Source organism: Lepisosteus platostomus, chromosome 7 (genome assembly GCF_059453375.1).
Source record: "Lepisosteus platostomus isolate fLepPlt1 chromosome 7, fLepPlt1.hap1, whole genome shotgun sequence".
NCBI lineage: Eukaryota > Metazoa > Chordata > Actinopteri > Semionotiformes > Lepisosteidae > Lepisosteus > Lepisosteus platostomus.
Genome location: NC_142617.1, coordinates 13,684,336 through 13,703,828, shown reverse-complemented (window position 1 = coordinate 13,703,828; position 19,493 = coordinate 13,684,336). Strand labels below are relative to the sequence as shown.

At 34.7% G+C, this 19,493-nt stretch overlaps 2 protein-coding genes across 2 annotated transcripts; both read left to right on the top strand.

The window, feature by feature from the left end:
- The first annotated feature begins 3,072 nt into the window (after nt 1-3,072).
- On the top strand, nt 3,073-4,050 carry LOC148658304 (olfactory receptor 51F2-like). The gene has a single exon (XM_088640391.1). The coding sequence runs from the start codon at nt 3,082-3,084 to the stop codon at nt 4,048-4,050; it is 969 nt and encodes a 322-aa protein (XP_088496517.1). The 5' UTR covers nt 3,073-3,081.
- Nucleotides 4,051-8,402: 4,352 nt separating this feature from the next.
- On the top strand, nt 8,403-9,359 carry LOC148658303 (olfactory receptor 1500-like). The gene has a single exon (XM_088641933.1). It carries the CDS (start codon nt 8,403-8,405, stop codon nt 9,357-9,359), a length of 957 nt encoding a protein of 318 aa, XP_088498059.1.
- The last annotated feature ends 10,134 nt before the right edge of the window (nt 9,360-19,493 follow it).

The following is a 19,493-nucleotide window of genomic DNA, read 5'->3' as shown; positions in this document are numbered from 1 at the left end:
AATCAAATTCTAAAAGTATGCTTGTTGACTCCGGTATCACGTTAGTTAAAGACTTGAAGCTTACAATGTTTAGGGAGAAATGGAATACCGGTGTGTATTTTTCCTTGTGATATTTTAAGCTCTAGTTGAATGATAGGTGTCGCATTTTAAATCATTTTCGTAGCTAGAAATTATGAAACGCCCTGTTAAAAGCAAGGAAGTTTTTATGCCCGTTGAAGTAAAACAAAATGCCTGACAAAGTATGACTTGGACAGATTCCAAGTGCTTGTACAAATGTGCTAAAGAAATTATACTTTGAGTATACAGCTTGTCCAAAGTCATCCATTATTAATACTATTAGTAATATCTTCAGTAAAGGCTTTGATGCATAAATATTTCTGATAAAGGTAGGTTGTGTACTTTTGTCCAACTGAGCAATCTTGCTTTCATAAAATATACCAACATTTTAATGACTGATGATTAACATGCTGTAATACACAGTTCAAAATTAAAGGCTCAAATGCTGTACATGAGAGGTTAAGCTCCCCCTGGCGATTTTACAAGGCGATGGCGGATAGTTAGTCACGTGACACACGTGAACTGCGTGATACCGCGACACGCCCACCGGGGTATGCCGCGAAATACCTCACCCATTTTGAATGGCTGCATCTGTACTAGCAGCCCCATTCCTGTCTTGTAGGGGGTTCTGTTCACTGGTTTTCTCTTCAACTGCCCTCAACTTCACCTGCTTTTTTGCCTACTCTTCAGGACAACCATTCTCTTCTTTTCTTTTCTGATCCTTTCTTTTAGGGGTGTCTTGGTAACTTTTCTATTTTTTCCTTCCAGTGCCCCAGCAGAGCCTTCTTCTTTTCTTCCTAGGGAGCCAGGCATTAGGAATCTACTCCAATGCTTAGTGAGAGACACCCCTTAGCCTGAGTTTATAGGAGGATTCCTATGTTCTCTGCTGTGCTGACCAGGAGTCTCCTGGGGTCCAGGAGATGAGTGGGAACCAAGGATATCTCTCCAAGTTGATCCAAAGGGTGCCTGGGTACCCAATTCGGTTCCCACCTGGACACTTCTGTCGGAGTTACGAACCTGAGAGACTGAGCTGACAGTGCATGCCTGGCCTTGTTAACTTATACTACAGAATATTTGCCAGTATTTCTCCTTATATTCCTCAAAAAGCTCTATAGTAAAGCCATGCTTTTTCATTCATTCTACAGGTGTCTTTTAATTTTGGGTTTGACATTCTACAGACTTTCCACTAATTATTTGCAAAAACCTCCAAAGCATCCCACTGTTAAATCAGCCTTATCTCTGTGGAATATTGTTAATATCACGCAGCTGAGTTCTAGGGTGCATCCCCATGTTAATTGAAATGCAAAACAACATGCTTATAAAAGTCAGACAATTTGTACCATTGTCAGAATTTGGATTTCTGAGCAATCAGTTAAGGAATTAAATACAACATGATTTCACAGTTTTTTTCCATAGACACAAACAGTACTGTATAGGAATTTTTTTTAAAAAATTGGGTGAGTATTACATTTATACTTTGGATGCATATATAGATATGTTTATATTTTGCTGTATTTTAAATAAATTAAAAAAATATAATATTTACCAAGGTTTAAAAACAAAATCACATATATCATAAATAAATTATTATGAAACACTCATTTCACAGTGCAAGGAATAGCAGTCTTACATAATACAAATATTTTATCTTTTTGTCAATACTAGCCAAAAAAGCTGTACCTCTGTTAGTCCTTGATTGCACGCAACGGACTATATATTGTCTATAAAGACCGCAGCAGAGTGCACGTGTTAATCCTATGCATAATGTGTTGTTAAGTTAATTTCATATACTGCACAGCAGGAAGTCACTCCTTAACTTTATGTTGCTGGTCTACAACACAGATAACTTAAATCATGGTACAGTATATGTGTATATAACTTACCTTACATTTCATATGATTTAACTTGCAATTCTGCTACAATTTCATGAGAGGCATGCAGAGGTGACAATCCTAGACATTCTATAAGGTGTCCCTGAAGTGCAGCACATACTAGAAAAAGGGACAGCAGACTAAAAAGAAGTGCACACTAGAAAATCTGAAAGTACACTAGAAAATGGAAAACAGACATTCTAGAAAAACAGCACACATTAGAAAAAAAAAAGCGCACTATAAAAAGATGTGCACACTAGAAAAAGGGAATGCACACTATTAAAAGGAGTGCACACTATAGAAAAGGAGCACATACTATAAAGAGGTGTTCACACTAGGAAAAAGGAAAAAAACACTAGAAATGTATTTGAAAGTGTTTTTAAATTTGGGATTGAAATTCCAAACATTCTTCTCTTAGCAACTTTAGCTAGTTAGCATAAACGATCTTCAGGCATGTAGTGCTAGCTAGTTAGTGGTTGTAGGTATAATAGTGTTGACAGGAATACCCTTGCTTCATGCAGGTGTATTTCATGAAAATGTGGTGAACTGGTTAAATTCACTCAGTGAGGCTGATTCAAAATCCTCTTTAACTCAGTTTTACGTCTTAAATGGATGATTTTTATAGCTAGCTAAACCAGTCATTGAAATATAATTTCACAGCTCTGGTATCATGTTATATTGCATTTATGTTATCACACACATGAAAGTGAACTGATTGTAGTGCTCTATATATTTAAATAAACTATTAACCATACTTTGCAAAACCAAATAACAGTACTATTCTTAATGATAGGTCACCATGTATTGCCCTGTTTGTGGAGGATGTATGGAAAGTTTGTTTTGTTTCTGCAGTTCCTGTGTAGTTGTTCCAGAAGTTATTAAACACCATCCACTTAAACAAAGATGAGGGAAGAATGATCATGCAATTCTGTAATTACTGGTCTTTTTCAAATGTGCACTCCCTTTTCTGGAGTGCATTTCCATTTTAAAGTGCCAATTCCCTTTTACTAGTGTGAACTGCACTTTGGGGCCACCATAATTCTTGGCCTTAATGGATAAAAAAAAATACTTGAAATATTTGAATATTTGAAAAGGATAATGAGATTTGTATTTTTAGGTCAGAAAAAAAGTCTCATCAAGAAAGACGTTTGTCATGAGCTCCCTGAATTCAACTGCTTCAACAAATTCCACGTTTGTTCGACCTCAGTTCTTTTACATCAATGGCTTTTCTAACATTCCACATGTTAAGTTCTACTTCATTTTCTTGTGTTTTGTTTATATAGTAACTGTAATAGCAAACTCTTTCATCATGTTCATTTTATTTATGGACCAAAACCTTCACAACCCTAAATATTTGGCAGTGTTTAATTTAGCTGTAGTTGATATGGGTGGCAGCACAGCTCTTATTCCTAAAATGATTGAGACTTTCTTATTTAATTCTCAGTTCATAACATATGAAGCCTGCTTGGCCAGTATGTTTTTTGTACATTTGTTTACTTTCATGCAGTCACTAACTCTTCTTGCACTTTCCTACGATAGATTTGTTGCTATATGCTTTCCATTAAATTATCACAGTATTATCACTAATGGAAAGATGGTTTTGATTCTGACAATAATATGGATTATGACAGCTGGCCTTATGCTAATAGCTGTAGGTTTAGTTACAAGACTGTCATTCTGTAAATCTATTGTCATAAACAGCTATTTTTGTGATCATGGGCCTGTGTATCAATTAGCTTGTAACAGCAATTCTCCAAATCATATTTTTGCACAAATTTGTATTTCAATTGTCCTCTTTATACCATTAATTCTGATTGCACTATCCTATATGTGTATTGTGTTTGCGTTGTTGAAAATTGCATCAGGAGAAGAGCGTTTAAGAGCAATGAAAACTTGCACCTCCCATCTAATCTTAGTGGCAGTGTTTTATCTTCCTATATGTGGAACCTACCTTGCTGCGATACTATCTACCATTCATCCAGATGCCAGAATATTAAATACATCCTTATCTTCTACTATTCCACCAATGCTGAACCCCATCATTTACACTTTAAAAACCGAGGAGATTTTGGAAGCAGTTAAAAGGCTTTACAATAGAAACAAGATATCAGCAGCTTTTTGAGAAACATTACAATGAAATTTTATTCTAATTCATTTTTAGTACTGATATTTATATTTCATGCAATTTGTGATTTTAAATAAACATGGTACACCTCCTTGATTCATTAATAAAATGAATGTTTCTGTGTTTGTTTCTAAGCATGTGTACCATATATAGACATAGTCACATGAAATTGTATTACAACAGGTCAAAATATACAAATAAATGTAAGTTATTAATGTTAATATTGAACATTAGTTTATTATTATAAATGGATGTATAAATTATCTAGAATGAATATGTGAATCTAGAATAATTTATCTAGAATGAAGCATGCCAATCTGAAAACACAGGTATGTTAAATGATTATATTGTGATTTCTTTTGACTTATAACAGATTAACTTCTTTTTGCCATTTTGTGTCTATACATACCTTAAATCTGTGGGGAGCATCTTTCCTACAATTGTATCAAAGAATTGTCTTTCTCAACAAAAGCAGATTAAAACAAAATAAAGACTGCAGTGCTGGACAGTTTTACTCATTGTTTGTCTACTAATTTTAAAGGAATAGCATTTGGAAACTGTGTGTCAGCAATATGTCAGAAATTAGCACAAGAAGCTGTATCCCTGTAATACAATATGCACTTCAGTATGAACCATCTCAATTTTTTCACTAAAATACTCTGCATTCTTGTGACATACATGATCCAAAGAGCTAAAAGTGTTTTGTCTGTAGCCTCCAAAAAACTAGTTGGAAATATTTTCCATCCTCAGGCTTTTAGATTTCCAAATATATTTAATGAGTACATTAGTAAATTGTTTGTTCTTTGTTTATGCCATAACTGTGAATACTGTTTACACTTTAAATGTAAAAGTACAGTATACTCTTCAATGAGACCTGCTGGGCAAGAGGGAGACAAAACAGGGAAACATCAGTCAACACACATACAGGGGTCAAGGAGTGCTGAGCACGTAGGCAGACAGGGGGATCTAGCATACTATGGAATGGGGCATCAACACAGTATGACGAGTGGGAGTCAAAGCTGGAGTTTCACAGAGCGAGGCACAAAGGGGTATTCCATCAGGGTTTATTTTTTGTTGCACGTGATTTTTTCCGTGTTCGGTCTGGTTTTTTGTCTCGCTTCTCCGGAGCAAAGTTCGGCCCCCCCTTCCTCTACTCAATAAAGTTTTTTTTTGCCCCGGAGGAGGGGGTAGCTCTCAGCCATGGACTCCCGGAGGTTTCCTTTCAGTAAATGAGGTTTTTCCTTCCCCAGTGCTGTTTAGCTCTTTTTTGGCGTCAAGAGCCAAACTTGAAGGGGAGGAGAGGGGGTACTGTCATGCCCTGTACACCTAGAGGGCGCTCTGCTTCTGTCCTCTTCCTAGTTCTCTGTGATTATTCATGTCTTTCTGGTGTGTCTTGTTGTGAAGCCGATTTACTTCCTGTGTCTGCTCTGCTCCTGGGTCAGCAATGAGGTAACAGATGTCCTGAGACCCGTCTAGCACCAGTTTGCCCCACGACCGTGGCCTGAGGGCTTAGGTTTCTATACCGACATCATCCACGACACAAACACGGAGGCTACACTTTCATTAATTGTCTTACAAACACTTTCATAACATCCCATCAGTAGTTAACTTTATCTCTCCGGAATACCACTAGTGTCACCACTGGGGCAGTTCTTGGGTGCATCCATATGTTAATAGAACTTCACATGAACATGTTTATTAAAAGCCTCAGACAATTTGCACCATTGACAAAGTTGTTGAATTTCTTTTAAGAGAAATTAATACAGAGTTAACTGCATGAACAATAATCCACACCTCAAAGAAATTAGATCTTTAATTCCTTGAACTGTAAAAGAAAATAATGTTTGGTGAGTATTAATTTCCTCTTTATAATACCATTTGATATATCTATATTTTTGCTTTTAAAAATAAACTAATAGATTTCTTAATGGTTAAAATATTTAATATTGAGGGTGCAATAATATTGTGAAGTACAGACCTACAGATTCTACACCCTATTCTATATTTTAATTTCTTCACAATTAATAATGACCTATCCTTCTCACATACAATTATTTACTGTTAATGTAATTTCTTAAATAGTGTTTAGAAGTTATCTCATCTAAGTATGACATTCTGCCCAATTAGCTACTGGAGATGGATTCGAACAGTGGACGAAATAAAAAAAAAAACGCTAATTAAAAAATGTCACTACAGTATGTGATCCCTTTTCTTTCTATATAAGATATAGTGCATACTGTATATAGCATATTAAATAAATTAACACTACCAGGCAGTTGATTTTGAACCTAAGATGAAAACGAATTAGACATTTTAGCTAAAGTAGTTTGTTTTTTTAAACTATTTATGGAGTTTATAATAAAAGTTCAGAAGGGATGAGAACTGCCAGTTTCAGTGGTCAGTAATTCACAATCACTGCTAACCTTATTTCATCACCTAAAACCATTAGAAATATTAAATGTACATCATCCCTTTCTCTCCTTCGCATATGTCTTTTTGCTTCCCACCTCTGCAGCTGCCTCTCGGTCACTCCTCACTCTGCACGGGGGTCCTAGCTTCCTCATCATATTGGTAGGAGATCAGCCCTCAGCCAAGAGGGTTAAGACAAATTTTGACCTAAACACTCCATAATCTTTTCAGTGTACTTCATTCTTGGGTGTTGCTATTCCAAGTGAATGCTATTTAAAATATATCAATTAACCTATTACAACAACACTTTGTTCTTGTCACTTTGTATTTCCAGGCCATAGGTTAAATAAAAAAGGCAGAGTAAACTCTGGATGAGATTATACCAGTTTGCTTTTATTATATTACAGACTGGATTGCATACAGTATTGCCTGTAAAGAGTGCAATAGATTGTACATGCTAATCATAGGCATGATGTATTGTTAAATCAGTTTCAGATGCTGAGCAACAGGAAATCAGTCCTTAAACTTATCATGCTGTTCTACTACACAAGTCACTAAAATTGTGATATACTGTACACACTTAGGACTCACATGTTCAGTAGAAAGGATAGCCTAAATAACACCAAACAAAAAGAAAATAATACTTTACTCCATTTAATGAACTACTAACACTGTACCTAAGCCTCCTTTTTAGTGTGAGAATTAATCATTGCATGTATTCATTCTTAACAGACTTTCAATACAGCCAGGTCTTATAAGTAAAGTCACACACACAGTGCACAAACAATTTTTAAAATGACAACAGCTTCTGTAAGGCTTCTCTCTCCATTTTCTATTTTTTTCACATTCTTTCTCCTTCACACTGAGTTGCATTTCTACTGGGAAATTGACTTCTCTTGGGCATGATTAATGTTAACAAGCAGAATATTCAACACGTCCCTCAACAGCTCATGCACAGCAAAGAAACCAAAAAATGTATGCATAAAAGGCTGTTACTTTTTCATGCAGATTGCTTTGGCTTCCAGCATACTGGGAGATTCACATTTTCAGAAATATTAACCCACATTTAAAGGTGAGTATTGGAAATCTAATGTTTCAACTATCTTAGGTACAATAGGCATCTTATTAAGAATGTCAGTTAAAAGAATATAATTTAACGTGCAAGAAGAAAATGATACATGAGAAAATCATAAAGAAACTACAATGATTTAGATGTTGAGGCACAATCAGCTGGCCTGATATTGTCTTAATAATAATAAACTGCGACAATACAGCAATTTTGTTTTTAATGCATAAAGAGATAGACAGTGCTGTAAATGCACCACATTACTATTATTATTATTATTATTATTATTATTATTATTATTATTATTATTGCATTACTCTGTCATAGTGCTAGGGCTTTTCCTGGGTGGTATCTGCGTGAAGCTGGTACAGTATATTTTCCATGTGGGTATCCTCAGTTTCCTCCAGTTTCTTTCCACAGCTCAAAGACATAATGTACCCTATCTTTTCCAAATAAAGACATACCACATAAAGCGGTTAGGAAATTGATGTAAAGTAGATCAGACTTTATAGCCAAATCTGCATACCATTCATTCAAATTTTATTGCTATTCCATGCACCATAAAAAAAGTTTTTTTTCATTTGTCCAATAAGATCAATACATAGCTTGAAATTTCAATGCTTACACTTGTTATACAACTGGTATTTTAAAGAGAAACTAGAGGTTTTTTTTAACCTTTAGACTGTCTTTTAATAAAACCCGCCTTCAACATGCAAGGAAAATTCAAGTCACAATATTTTATTTGCCCTGAAAAATCAGGGTAAATTCTACAAGATATACAGTATGGTTTAGATTTGGACACATTTTTTATTAAACCGGAGTTCATCTTTTATTTACAGGTCCTGGAAAAAGAATTGCAAGACACACATTTACCATGAACTCCTTTAACGCAGCAGCTCCTGTCTACAGCCTTTTTGTTAAACCTCAGGGATTTTATATCAATGGCTTTATCAATATGCCATACATACGATATTATTTTATTTTCTTAAGCCTTGTTTATGTTATATCTGTGATGGGAAACTCATTAATTTTATTTATTATATCCATGGAGCGAAGTCTTCACACCCCTAAGTATGTGGCTCTTTTTAATCTTGCTGTGGCTGACATGTGTACCAGCACAGCTATTATTCCTAAAATGATTGAGACGTTTCTCTTTGATGCTCGGTTCATCACATATGAAGCCTGTTTGGCCAATATGTTTTTTGCCTTTTTATTTCCTACCATGCAGTCTCTCACTCTTGTTATACTAGCTTATGACAGGTTTGTTGCTATCTGTTTTCCACTGAATTATCATATCATCGTCACAATCAATAGGATGATTGTAATAATAACCACAGTATGGAGTGTTGCTGTAACAATAATACTTATAACTGTAGTTTTAATTACCAGACTGTCCTTTTGTAAATCAACTGTGATAGAGAGCTATTTTTGTGATCACGGACCTGTGTATTATCTTGCTTGCAATGATAAATATCCAAATTTAGTAATGGCATTTTTCAATATTACAACAGTTCTCTTAGTACCATTAGTACTGATTATATTATCTTATATTTGTATATTATTCGCATTATTAAAAATTGCATCGCTAGAAGAACGTAGGAAAGCATTCAATACCTGTACTTCCCATCTAATGTTGGTGGCAGTTTTCTACCTACCAATATTAGGAATATACTTTGCAACAATAACCAGCAAAATTAATCCAGATATCAGAGTTCTAAGTACTTCACTGTCATGCTCAATTCCATCTCTACTGAACCCTTTTATTCATGCTTTAAAAACAGAGGAGATTAAAGAATCATTTAAAAAAATAATAAAAAGGAACCAAACATGATGCTGAGGATTTAGTCATTTCTTGCTGCTACATAGTTTATTAGTTATTTTGATCAAAGCCAAGATGAATCATTTCATTTAATCTTTTAGTTTTGGCTGGTATTTTGAAGTTTCATTTGTTTTATATTGTAGATATTTTTTATCATGATATTAATTTGTTGTCAATTTTGAATTGTCAGTAATTTTCATGAGACACATCATGTGCCCTGTAACACATAGTACACTTCAGTTATTGAATTGTATTCTAATTAGATTAACACAACAGGGAAAACTTATTTTTCTTAATTCTACGAAATTTTGCATATCTCTAAAAAGAACAAGTGGTTTTACAGTAAATGCAATGAAATTCTCTAGTTTATATCAAAATGTGCTTGATAAAAGAGGTAGGAGCCAATGTTTTCATATTTAACAAGATCTGTGAATGAATAAAATGTTTTAAAAGCAGAACCACAAACATGTTCCTCTTTAACTTCTTGATTTTGCAACATCACAGAGCCACGATTAATAAAAGACTCTGGATTCTTGTGACATATAATAAAAAATTAAGAGCTGAGACAGTTTTGTCTTCAACCGCTAAGAAACAAGCTGGAAACCTTGGTGAGTACAAAACAGCAGTGACTTCATATTTGAAATTCCCACAGTTGCATTTCTTGTTAAACAGAATTGGAACTGGTAAATATAGCTAACGTATGTAAAGTATTAGAATATTTCTTGTTCTTTGTTTATTTTGTAATTGTGCAAAAGAACTAGACAATACTGTTACACTGTAACTGTGTTGCAACCTTTTTCATCATGCTCATTATCACTGTGCATGGAACAAAGCCTTCATACACTAAAGTATGTGGTCATGTTTTAATTTGGCTCAATTATATTGAGATGGGTAGAAGCACAGCTTTTAATCCTAAAATGATTGAGACCTTTCCCTTCGAATCCTACTCTATTCAATATGAAGCCAACTTGTTCAGTATCATTTTTGTGTTAGTGAACTTCATGCAGTCACTAACTCTTGTACTACCCTTTGACAGCTTTTTGCTACTGTATATGCTTTCCATTAAATTATTAGATCATTACCACTAGAGGCAAGATGGTTTTGAATCCTGCAGTAGTATGGATTCTGACGGCTCCCCTTTTGTGGATTGGTGTTGGTTTAGTTACCAGATTGTCATTCTGTATCTCTATTGTGATAAAAACGCTATTTCTTTGTCCATGGAGTTGTGTATTAAATTGCCTGTAATAATTCTCCAAGTCATATGTATGCACAAATATGTATTTAAGTTGTCCTTTTTATAGCAATAAATCTGATTGCATCATCTTATGTGTATATTGTATTTGCATTGTTGAAAATTTAATTGAGGTAGAAAGTATTTAAAAGCAATGAAAACTGGCACTTCCCTCCTGATCTTAGCAACTATGCTTTATTTTCCAATACTTGTCAACTACTTGAGCAATGTATCGTGTGCACACTAGAGCCTTTCTGGGACAGCAGATTCCCCCACACCAACTGCTCAAAAAGTAGGACCGCAATAGCTGTATTACTTGAAAGCTTCAAGAGTGAGACTTCTCCTTGAAAAGAAAATGTAGAAACATGTTTGTGTTGTTAGAAGTGAGGGATGTGTCAGATGCGTTGGCATGGGTCAACAAAAATGCAGACCAAGTTGAGAAAAGAGCAGGGGGGTGGAGTAATCAAGAAAGTCCAGGGCTTGTAGAAAGGCCTAGTGAAACAGTACGTGAAGCATTGAGGCTCAGGGTGTGCTGCTAAGAGAGTGACTGTTATGGGTGACCCCTTTTTATAAAGTGCAGTGTTAGAGGAGAAGCTGCTAAAAGACAAGACAGGGGCTAAGGCACAGTGTAAGAATATGTGGGTAGGGAGCGGAATGCTGAATATCCCCTTTCTTATTACCCCTCCCTGTGGAGCACTTGGAAATCATTGCCTCCATCTGTGTGAGCAGTGTATTAATCTCTAAAAATGGAGAATTACATCTCTATGCTTTGTAACCTGTTAGTACTGAATATTTGGGAGATATAACCTCTAATTATATTTGGCTAATGTACAAAGTTTATTTGTTTGTTCTTTGGCATTCTACATTTGTATTTATTTAGTTAAAAGAGCTAAGGTTAGAACACAAGCAACTTCTAATTCAGTTTGTCATACTGTACCTGTGCATTATCAAAAATATTATGGATACATCAAGTGTGCAAAATATTGTTACAAATAAGGGGTTATCAAAAACAATGAATATCAGGAATTGCAGTTGGTATGGTTAGGACTACATGAAACAAAATGAAGAAAAATAAAACTACAACACTAGATAGTTCAAATTGTTATTTGTCTATTCATATTTCAATGGTCTTACCGAAGAGCTAATGGGAAAAAAATGTCATAATGTAGTTGTTGTGTAAGTGGAAATAAGCATGCAAATTGAAATGATCAAAATCTAAATAGAGTTTGTGAAAAGTTATATCGGTGATACACATTTGCACGAGAACATTTATCCATGTAATACATCTTGAACTTCAGTAATTCAATTGTAGTTTATTACAACAGCAGAAAAAATAGAAAATATTTTCTTAGCTCTAATGGGAAGTATTTTACATAGCTCTAAGTTGTATGAATACATTTAAATATACTGACATTCTTTACTTTACATCAAACATAATTAAAATGTACTGTAGGAGACAATGTATAAATGTGTAATGAGATCGGCAAATGAATAAGATATTCACATGCCTGAGGGAGCAACACAAACACTTTTTACTTTACCTTTTCATTTCTGTGTATATTGTAAAAAATAAAAAGGTGTAAAATGTTTTTTACTTTAAAAATACAACACATCTCCATAAGAAAGAGCTGATGCCACTGATTGCAATTACACTTCAATGGTACTGCAAAAAACTACAGATACAGTACTCTTTTTGTGTCTTTTGCTACGGTAAATTCATGATCTGAAAGGCAGAGAGAGATTTTTAAAAAACAAATGGGAGAGATAGATTTCCCACCCCCATGCATTGTAACCTGTTTGTATTTGGATGACATTACCTTTAACTATATTCAAATGATTAGAGTGTTCTTTCAAATTTCTACATTTGTATTTTTTAAATTGAAATGCAAATGTGAAAAGAGATAAGGTTAGAAATCAAGAAACTTATAATGCAATATTAGAAATGTGTTTGTAATACAGTACCTCTGCATCATCAAAAATTAATCATGTATATCTTGTATGCAAATGATGTCATTTTCTCATGCCTACAGTTTGCTTAATTGATAACCCTATTGACATTTTCTGCAAATGTGTTAAAGCAGAGTCAAAAGTTAAATGTACAGGCTCTCCAGATACATTTCTTCAATCTCAATGCTTTATATGAATGGATTTTCTGACAATCAATATGTGAAGCACTGTTATATTCTCTGTGGATAGAGAACAGATTTCTTTATATACTGTACATGTACATAATAAAAGTAAAGTCTTCACACATCAATGTACGGAATGTGGCTTTTTAAATTGACATAAGAAGACATGCACAACAGTATATGAGATGCCAGCAACCATATCACCCTGCAACTCACAACTGGCGACCCACTGAAGCTAAGCAGGTGTGAGCCTGGTCAGTACCTGGATGGGAGACCTCCTGGGAAAAACTAAAGGTGTTAGTGGGGCCAGCAGGGGGTGCTCACCCTGTGGTCCATGTGGGTACTAATGCCCCAGTATAGTGATGGGGACACTATACTGTAAACAGGCGCCGTCCTTCAGATTAAACATAAAACTGTGGTCATTGAAAAGAGTATGAGTGTAACCCCGGCGTCCTGGCCAAATTTCCCATTGGCCCTTACTAATCATGGCCTCCTAATAATCATATCATCATCACAAACAATCGCATGATTGTGAAAATAGCTATAGTATGGGGTTTTGCAACAGTGATAATAATGACTCTAGTAGTTTTAATTACCAGACTCTCGTTTTGTAAATCAACTGTGATAGACAGCTACTTTTGTGATCATGGACCTCTGTATCGTCTTGCTTGCAATGACAATTTTCCATATTTAATAATGGCTTTTTATAGTATTGCTATGATACTCTTTGTACCATTAGTACTGATTATATTATCTTATGCTTGTATATTATATGCATTATTAAAAATCGCATCACTAGAAAGACACTGGAAAGCATTCAATGCCTGTACTTCCCATCTAATGTTGGTAGCAGTTTTCTACCTACCAATATTAGGGACATACATTACAGCATCTAGCAGCACACTTCATCCAAATGCTAGAATTCTAAGTTCTTCACTGTCAAGCTCCATTCCATATCTACTGAACCCTATTATTTATGTATTAAAAACAGAGGAGATTATAGAATCATTTTAAAAAATAATCAAAAGGAGCTGAGACTGAAACAAAATGTTAGAGATCAAGAGGAGTAGTAATTTCTTGTTGCTACACAGTTCATTCTGACAAAAGCTAAAGCAGTTGCTTGAATTAGTAAGTATTATCATGTCTGATATAAAACATTGTGGTTCATTCCTTTTGTTTGGGTGTAATAGTTAGATAGCACTACACAGAAAGCTGTCTCCAGTTGCTTTTATTTTCATTTTAGGAACATGGTGAGCACCTCTTTAACATGATATGTTTTTTCTAGGAACACTTTAGCTTTTCTCAATCTCTGGTAGGTTGGAGTATACATAAACAACAAGATAAAATGCTAAAGAACTTAGTTTAATCATTTAATTTTTAAATAATTTGAAAGTTTCATTCATTTGTTATTGTAGATATTTGTAGACTTTTTATTTGTGATAAATACTGTATAGCAAAATTTAGCATGTGAAACCTCTTCCCTCTATTCTGCATTCTTCCAAGATGATCAAGTGGATTTAAATACACTAAAATTCTCAAGTTTACATCAAAATGTACTTGATAAACTAGATTTCAGATTTAATGAGACCCTTGAATGAAAACAATGTTTTAAAAGCATAGTAGAAACTCAAACATGTTCCTCTTTACCGTTTTGATTCTGCTATTAATGCTGATGTGTTTTAAGAACAGAACACAGAACACTGAGCATGATATTTCTAGCTTAATTTCTTAGCTAAATTTCAAGCTAAAATCACAAACTAAAAACATCACAGAACCGTGATTAACAAACATCTCTGGATTCCTGTGACATACAAATCCAAAAAGCTGAGAGTGTTTTGATTTAAACATTGAAAAAACAGTTTGGATAACTTTCTCTTCCCTCTGGCACCACTCAAGTTCTTTTTCCCTGTGTGCTCTTTGTGTCCTGTAATACAAGTCACTTATTCAATTTTTACTTCATAATAGAAATAGAAAAGTACAGAAATACTGGGTATACACTGTATATGTTTTAATTCACACACCATTAGGCCTGTGGATTTAAGAATTTCTTTCAGATTTCTAAAGCATTTAAATTCCTTTGGAGAAGTCATTAAACGTGTTAGCAGCTATGTACGGTAATCTGTAGGCCTGACACTAGGTCTTTTACAATGGTTAAACTACAAAATATTTGCCAGCATTTCTCCTTATAGTATTCTCCCTCAAAAAGCTGTATACAGATGCAGCCATTCAAATTGCGTGGGGTATTTCGCGGTACACCGCGGTGGCCGTTTTGCATCAAAACACAGTATCACGCGGTGTAACGCGTCATTTGACATCATGCCAAAAAGTATCCCGAATCACCTTATAAAACTGATAGGAGGAGCCAATAAAGCTTAACCTCTCATGTACAGCATTTGAGCTTTTAAATTTAAACTGTGTATTACAGCATGTTAATCATCAGTCATTAAAAAGTTGGTATATTTTATGAAAGCAAGATCGCTCAGTTGGGCAAAAGTACACAACCTACCTTTATCTTAAATATTTTAATTATGCAGAAATATTTTATGCATCAAAGCCTTTACCGAAGATATTATTAATAGTATTAATAATGAATGACCTTGGACAAGCTGTAAACTCAAAGTGAACATTTCCATCGATTGTACAAGCACTGAAAAACTGTCCAATCCCTAGTTCGTCGGGCATTTTCTTTTAGTATAACAGACATAAAAACCTTGCTTTTAACAGAGCGTTTCATAATTTCTAACAATGAAAATTATTTAAACTGCGACACTTATCATTCAACCAGAGCTCAAAATATCACAAGGATCCTCAAGAGCACAACAAAGACTTTTTTAAAGATACTTGTAGCAGATACATGAGAATCCAAGCTTTTTTATCTACGCTTTCTTATCTATGCTAAGAAGTAGTCTTTAAAATGTATCACACAGTAAAAAGTCAAATTTCAGGGGCGTCCGTATACCAGAGATTATGGTACCGCTTCAGAAAAGTGTCAGTCAGTCAGATTCCAGGACCGGAATTATCTGTTTTATGATCGAGAATATATAATCACGTAACGAAATAAATTAATAATTATATTAATTTAAGGATCTAAATATCTAAATCTATGTATCTATATAGCTGGTAGTATAACTGTATTTCACTTTCTTTGTAAACATGTTTTGTTAACACCCGAATCGTAGGTGGATTCTGTTTTTTGGTCTGTTATGGTCTGTAGCTCAAATCCTAGAGTATTATTGGACAATGTTGTGAGGCTCCGGCGGAATTTCTCTGTAAACTGAAGAGTTATAGAGGAGACAGGTTGTGTATCACTTCTTTTGACACTTGTAAAAAAAACATTCCAATGTTAATGCGACACGGAAGATAATGTGGTGTATTGGTCATTAGTGAAAAGATGTAATCATTTAATCTCTTTACTGTGCACATTTTAATCCGCTTAGTATTGAATATTTATATGGAATTTTACCACTAAAGGGAAATTTGAGTAGCTAAGCATAAAACGCAGAGGAGCATAACGAAGGTTCTAAAGGTCATAAACGATATTAATTTACAGATGCAGCCATTCAAAGTGCGTGGTACAGACACGTACCGCAGGTAATTGGTAATATAATAATATAAGGTAATATAAGGTAATTATATTCCCTTTTAATCAAATTCTAAAAGTATGCTTGTTGATTCCGGTATCACGTTAGTTAAAGACTTCGATGCTTATAATGTTTAAGGAGAAATGGAATACTGGTGTGTATGTTTTCTTTAAAGTACCGAGACCAGCCATATACTGTATGTTTAAGTTCCAAAATTAATATCATTTATGGACTTCACACGCGTTGCAGTATGCTCCTGTTCTTTTTATGCTCAGGCACTAAGATTTCCCTTCTGATTCCCTTCTGCTTTGTGTAAGGATGGTATCAAAAGCAAATCTTAAGTGGTGAGAAAGCTGTGCTCAAAGTATTTAAGGGACTTAAAAGTAAAAGGAGTTGCTTCATATTGCTTGACTAATTTAAAATAAAAACTAAGTTATAAATGCAGATGCTCCCTCGGTGCGCTGCTCTGGTACGCCGGCTCTTACACAGTGCCTGTCGGCCGTAAGCGTTACAATATACATACCCAACACTGCTTGTACCCATCTGTCATGCAAATAAAACACCTTGAATTTAATTGAATTGAGGGGAGAGGGGGGGAATACTAAAGCCAATACTGGCTCAATACCCTCAATGGGCTTTGACGTGCTAATGCGTTAGTTTAACAGTCCGGGTGTGGCAAGCTTCCAATGTCAACTCGACTCGATTAGAAGACAATGAACGTATTTTAGCCCTAAATGAATTAATAGCAAACATGGTTTACATAAAATACATTTTTCCAAGAAAGTTTATAATAATACGATCTATAGTTGAAATCTGAGCCTAAATATAAAGGAAAAGCATTTTCAGAGAGCAATCACGCTGTGTTTATGTAGAAAAAGCGATTAGATTTATGAGCAATCTAATACCTATTCGCTTAAAACGCTATATAAAATAAAGTTTATTTAGAGATGAATGATCAGTGTCGCAGTTTAAATAATTTTTGTAGGAGGGCTTGGACAGATTCCAAGTGCATTTTTGCAATTTACGTTGCATTGTCCAATGTTCTGTTGTAATACAGGCTAGAATACAGTTACAGTAGTCTAAGCTTTATCAGCCTATTTAAAATAAATTTTTTGAATCCCCGGCGGAATGCACTCCATTGGAATCAGCGCTTTTATACAGTATATCGCCTTTAAACACATATATTTAAACACGCGTTTACGATTTAAATCAAAACGCGATTCAAATCAATATAAATGTATATTTTGTAACGCATAGGTGACTATTCATTGTTATTAAAAAGACTTAAATTCAATCATGTTGTGATATTTAGAAATATAAATTTGTTTGGTGTGAGTGAGGTTTTATTTAATCTCTGACCAAGGGAAACGTTTCATTTTTTCAAAGAAATGTTTGTTAAGAAATAAAGTCATAGTTCCATGGGATTCAATCACAGACCATGTGACATGGGAGTCAGGAAACTAACACACAGCGCCACCGGATTTAATAACGCAATAAAAACACTATAAAATAATGTGACTAGGCACAGAAAAAGTTTACAGCACAGTACAATAATAAATGCTGACCATGACTTTAGAAGCATAAATTACCTTACACTCAATTTAAACACAAGCTGTCTTTCTGTATGAATCTCTAAGCTGGTTCATACAGAAAATGTAGAAATGCATTAGCCTGATTATGATTAAAAAACACATAATTAAACACGCGTTTGCGATTTAAATCAGAACACGATTTAAATCAATATAAATGTTTATATTGTAACGCATACTGTCCAGCCTCCATTTCTCTATAAAAATTTACTCTGTTGCACACACACACACAATAGAAGCAGGAACCGCTTTCAGAAGGGAAGAAGGTGACTATTCATTGTTATCAAAAATGACTTAGAATCGATCATGTTGCGATATTTTGAAATATAAAAGTCAATTGATTGTCCATAATATCGGTATTCAATTTTTTCGAAGAAATGTTTGTTAAAAGAAAAGTCCAGCACCAGCTGGATTTGAACACACAAGCTGTGCATTGTTAGTCACGCACGTAGACCAGTAGGCTACAAGACAACTCGCATGAACAGGGAGGCGAAACAGCCCTACACAGCCCTGTCGCAGTACACGAATATAATCATACCGTTATTAAAATCTTTAGATACGCGATTCCATATTATATTGGCAGAAAAGCTTAAAACTAACACTTTTTCACACGCTATTTCACATGCTAGTTAAATACTTCGATGCTTAAAATCGTTAGGGAGAAATGGAATACCGGTGTGAATTTTTCCTTTAAAGTACCGATTCCTGGAATCTGACTGGCTGACACCCTTCTGAAGTGGTTCCATAAAATCTGGTATACGGAAAAGAAAGCGTTGATAAATACAAGTGTCTTTTAATACACTCTTTGCTGTGCTCTTGAGGATCCTTGTGATATTTTGAGCTCTAGTTGAATGGTAAGTGTTGCATTTTAAATAATTTTCATGGTTAGAAATTATGAAACGCCCTGTTAAAAGCAAGGAAGTTTTTATGCCCGTTGAAGTTTTTGTTTTGAAAACAAAATGCCTGACAAAGTATGGCTTGGACAGATTCCAAGTGCTTGTACAAATGTGCTAAAGAAATTATACTTTGAGTATACAGCTTGTCCAAAGCCATCCATTATTAATACTATTAGTAATATCTTCAGTAAAGGCTTTGATGCATAAATATTTCTAATAAAGGTAGGTTGTGTACTTTTGTCCAACTGAGCAATCTTGCTTTCATAAAATATACCAACATTTTAATGACTGATGATTAACATGCTGTAATACACAGTTCAGAATTAAAGGCTCAAATGCTGTACATGAGAGGTTAAGCTCCCCCTGGCGGTTTTACAAGGTGACGCCGGATAGTTTCCGGCAGAGCATCAAATGACGCGCGATTAACCACGTGATACCGCGTGATACCGCGAAACGCCCACCGGGGTATGCCGCGAAATACCTCACCCATTTTGAATGGCTGCATCTGTAAGAACATAAACATATTATTTAAACTGTATGTTGCTGTTATTGGTATTTTAAAGAAAAAATACACACCAATACTCAATTTCTCCTACAGTATATTGACATTTTTTATATTTCAAAATAACACGTTCGTAATGTACTGTATGTACAGTACATAGCGGTACTGCAGGTTGAACTGTAGGGCGCAAATCCACCCGAACCCAAAAGCCCAACATA

What these genes read in the sequence shown, in the direction of transcription:
- LOC148658303 (XM_088641933.1), top strand. Translation starts at nt 8,403, where the DNA reads ATGAACTCCTTTAACGCAGCAGCTCCTGTCTACAGCCTTTTTGTTAAA.
- LOC148658304 (XM_088640391.1), top strand. Translation starts at nt 3,082, where the DNA reads ATGAGCTCCCTGAATTCAACTGCTTCAACAAATTCCACGTTTGTTCGA.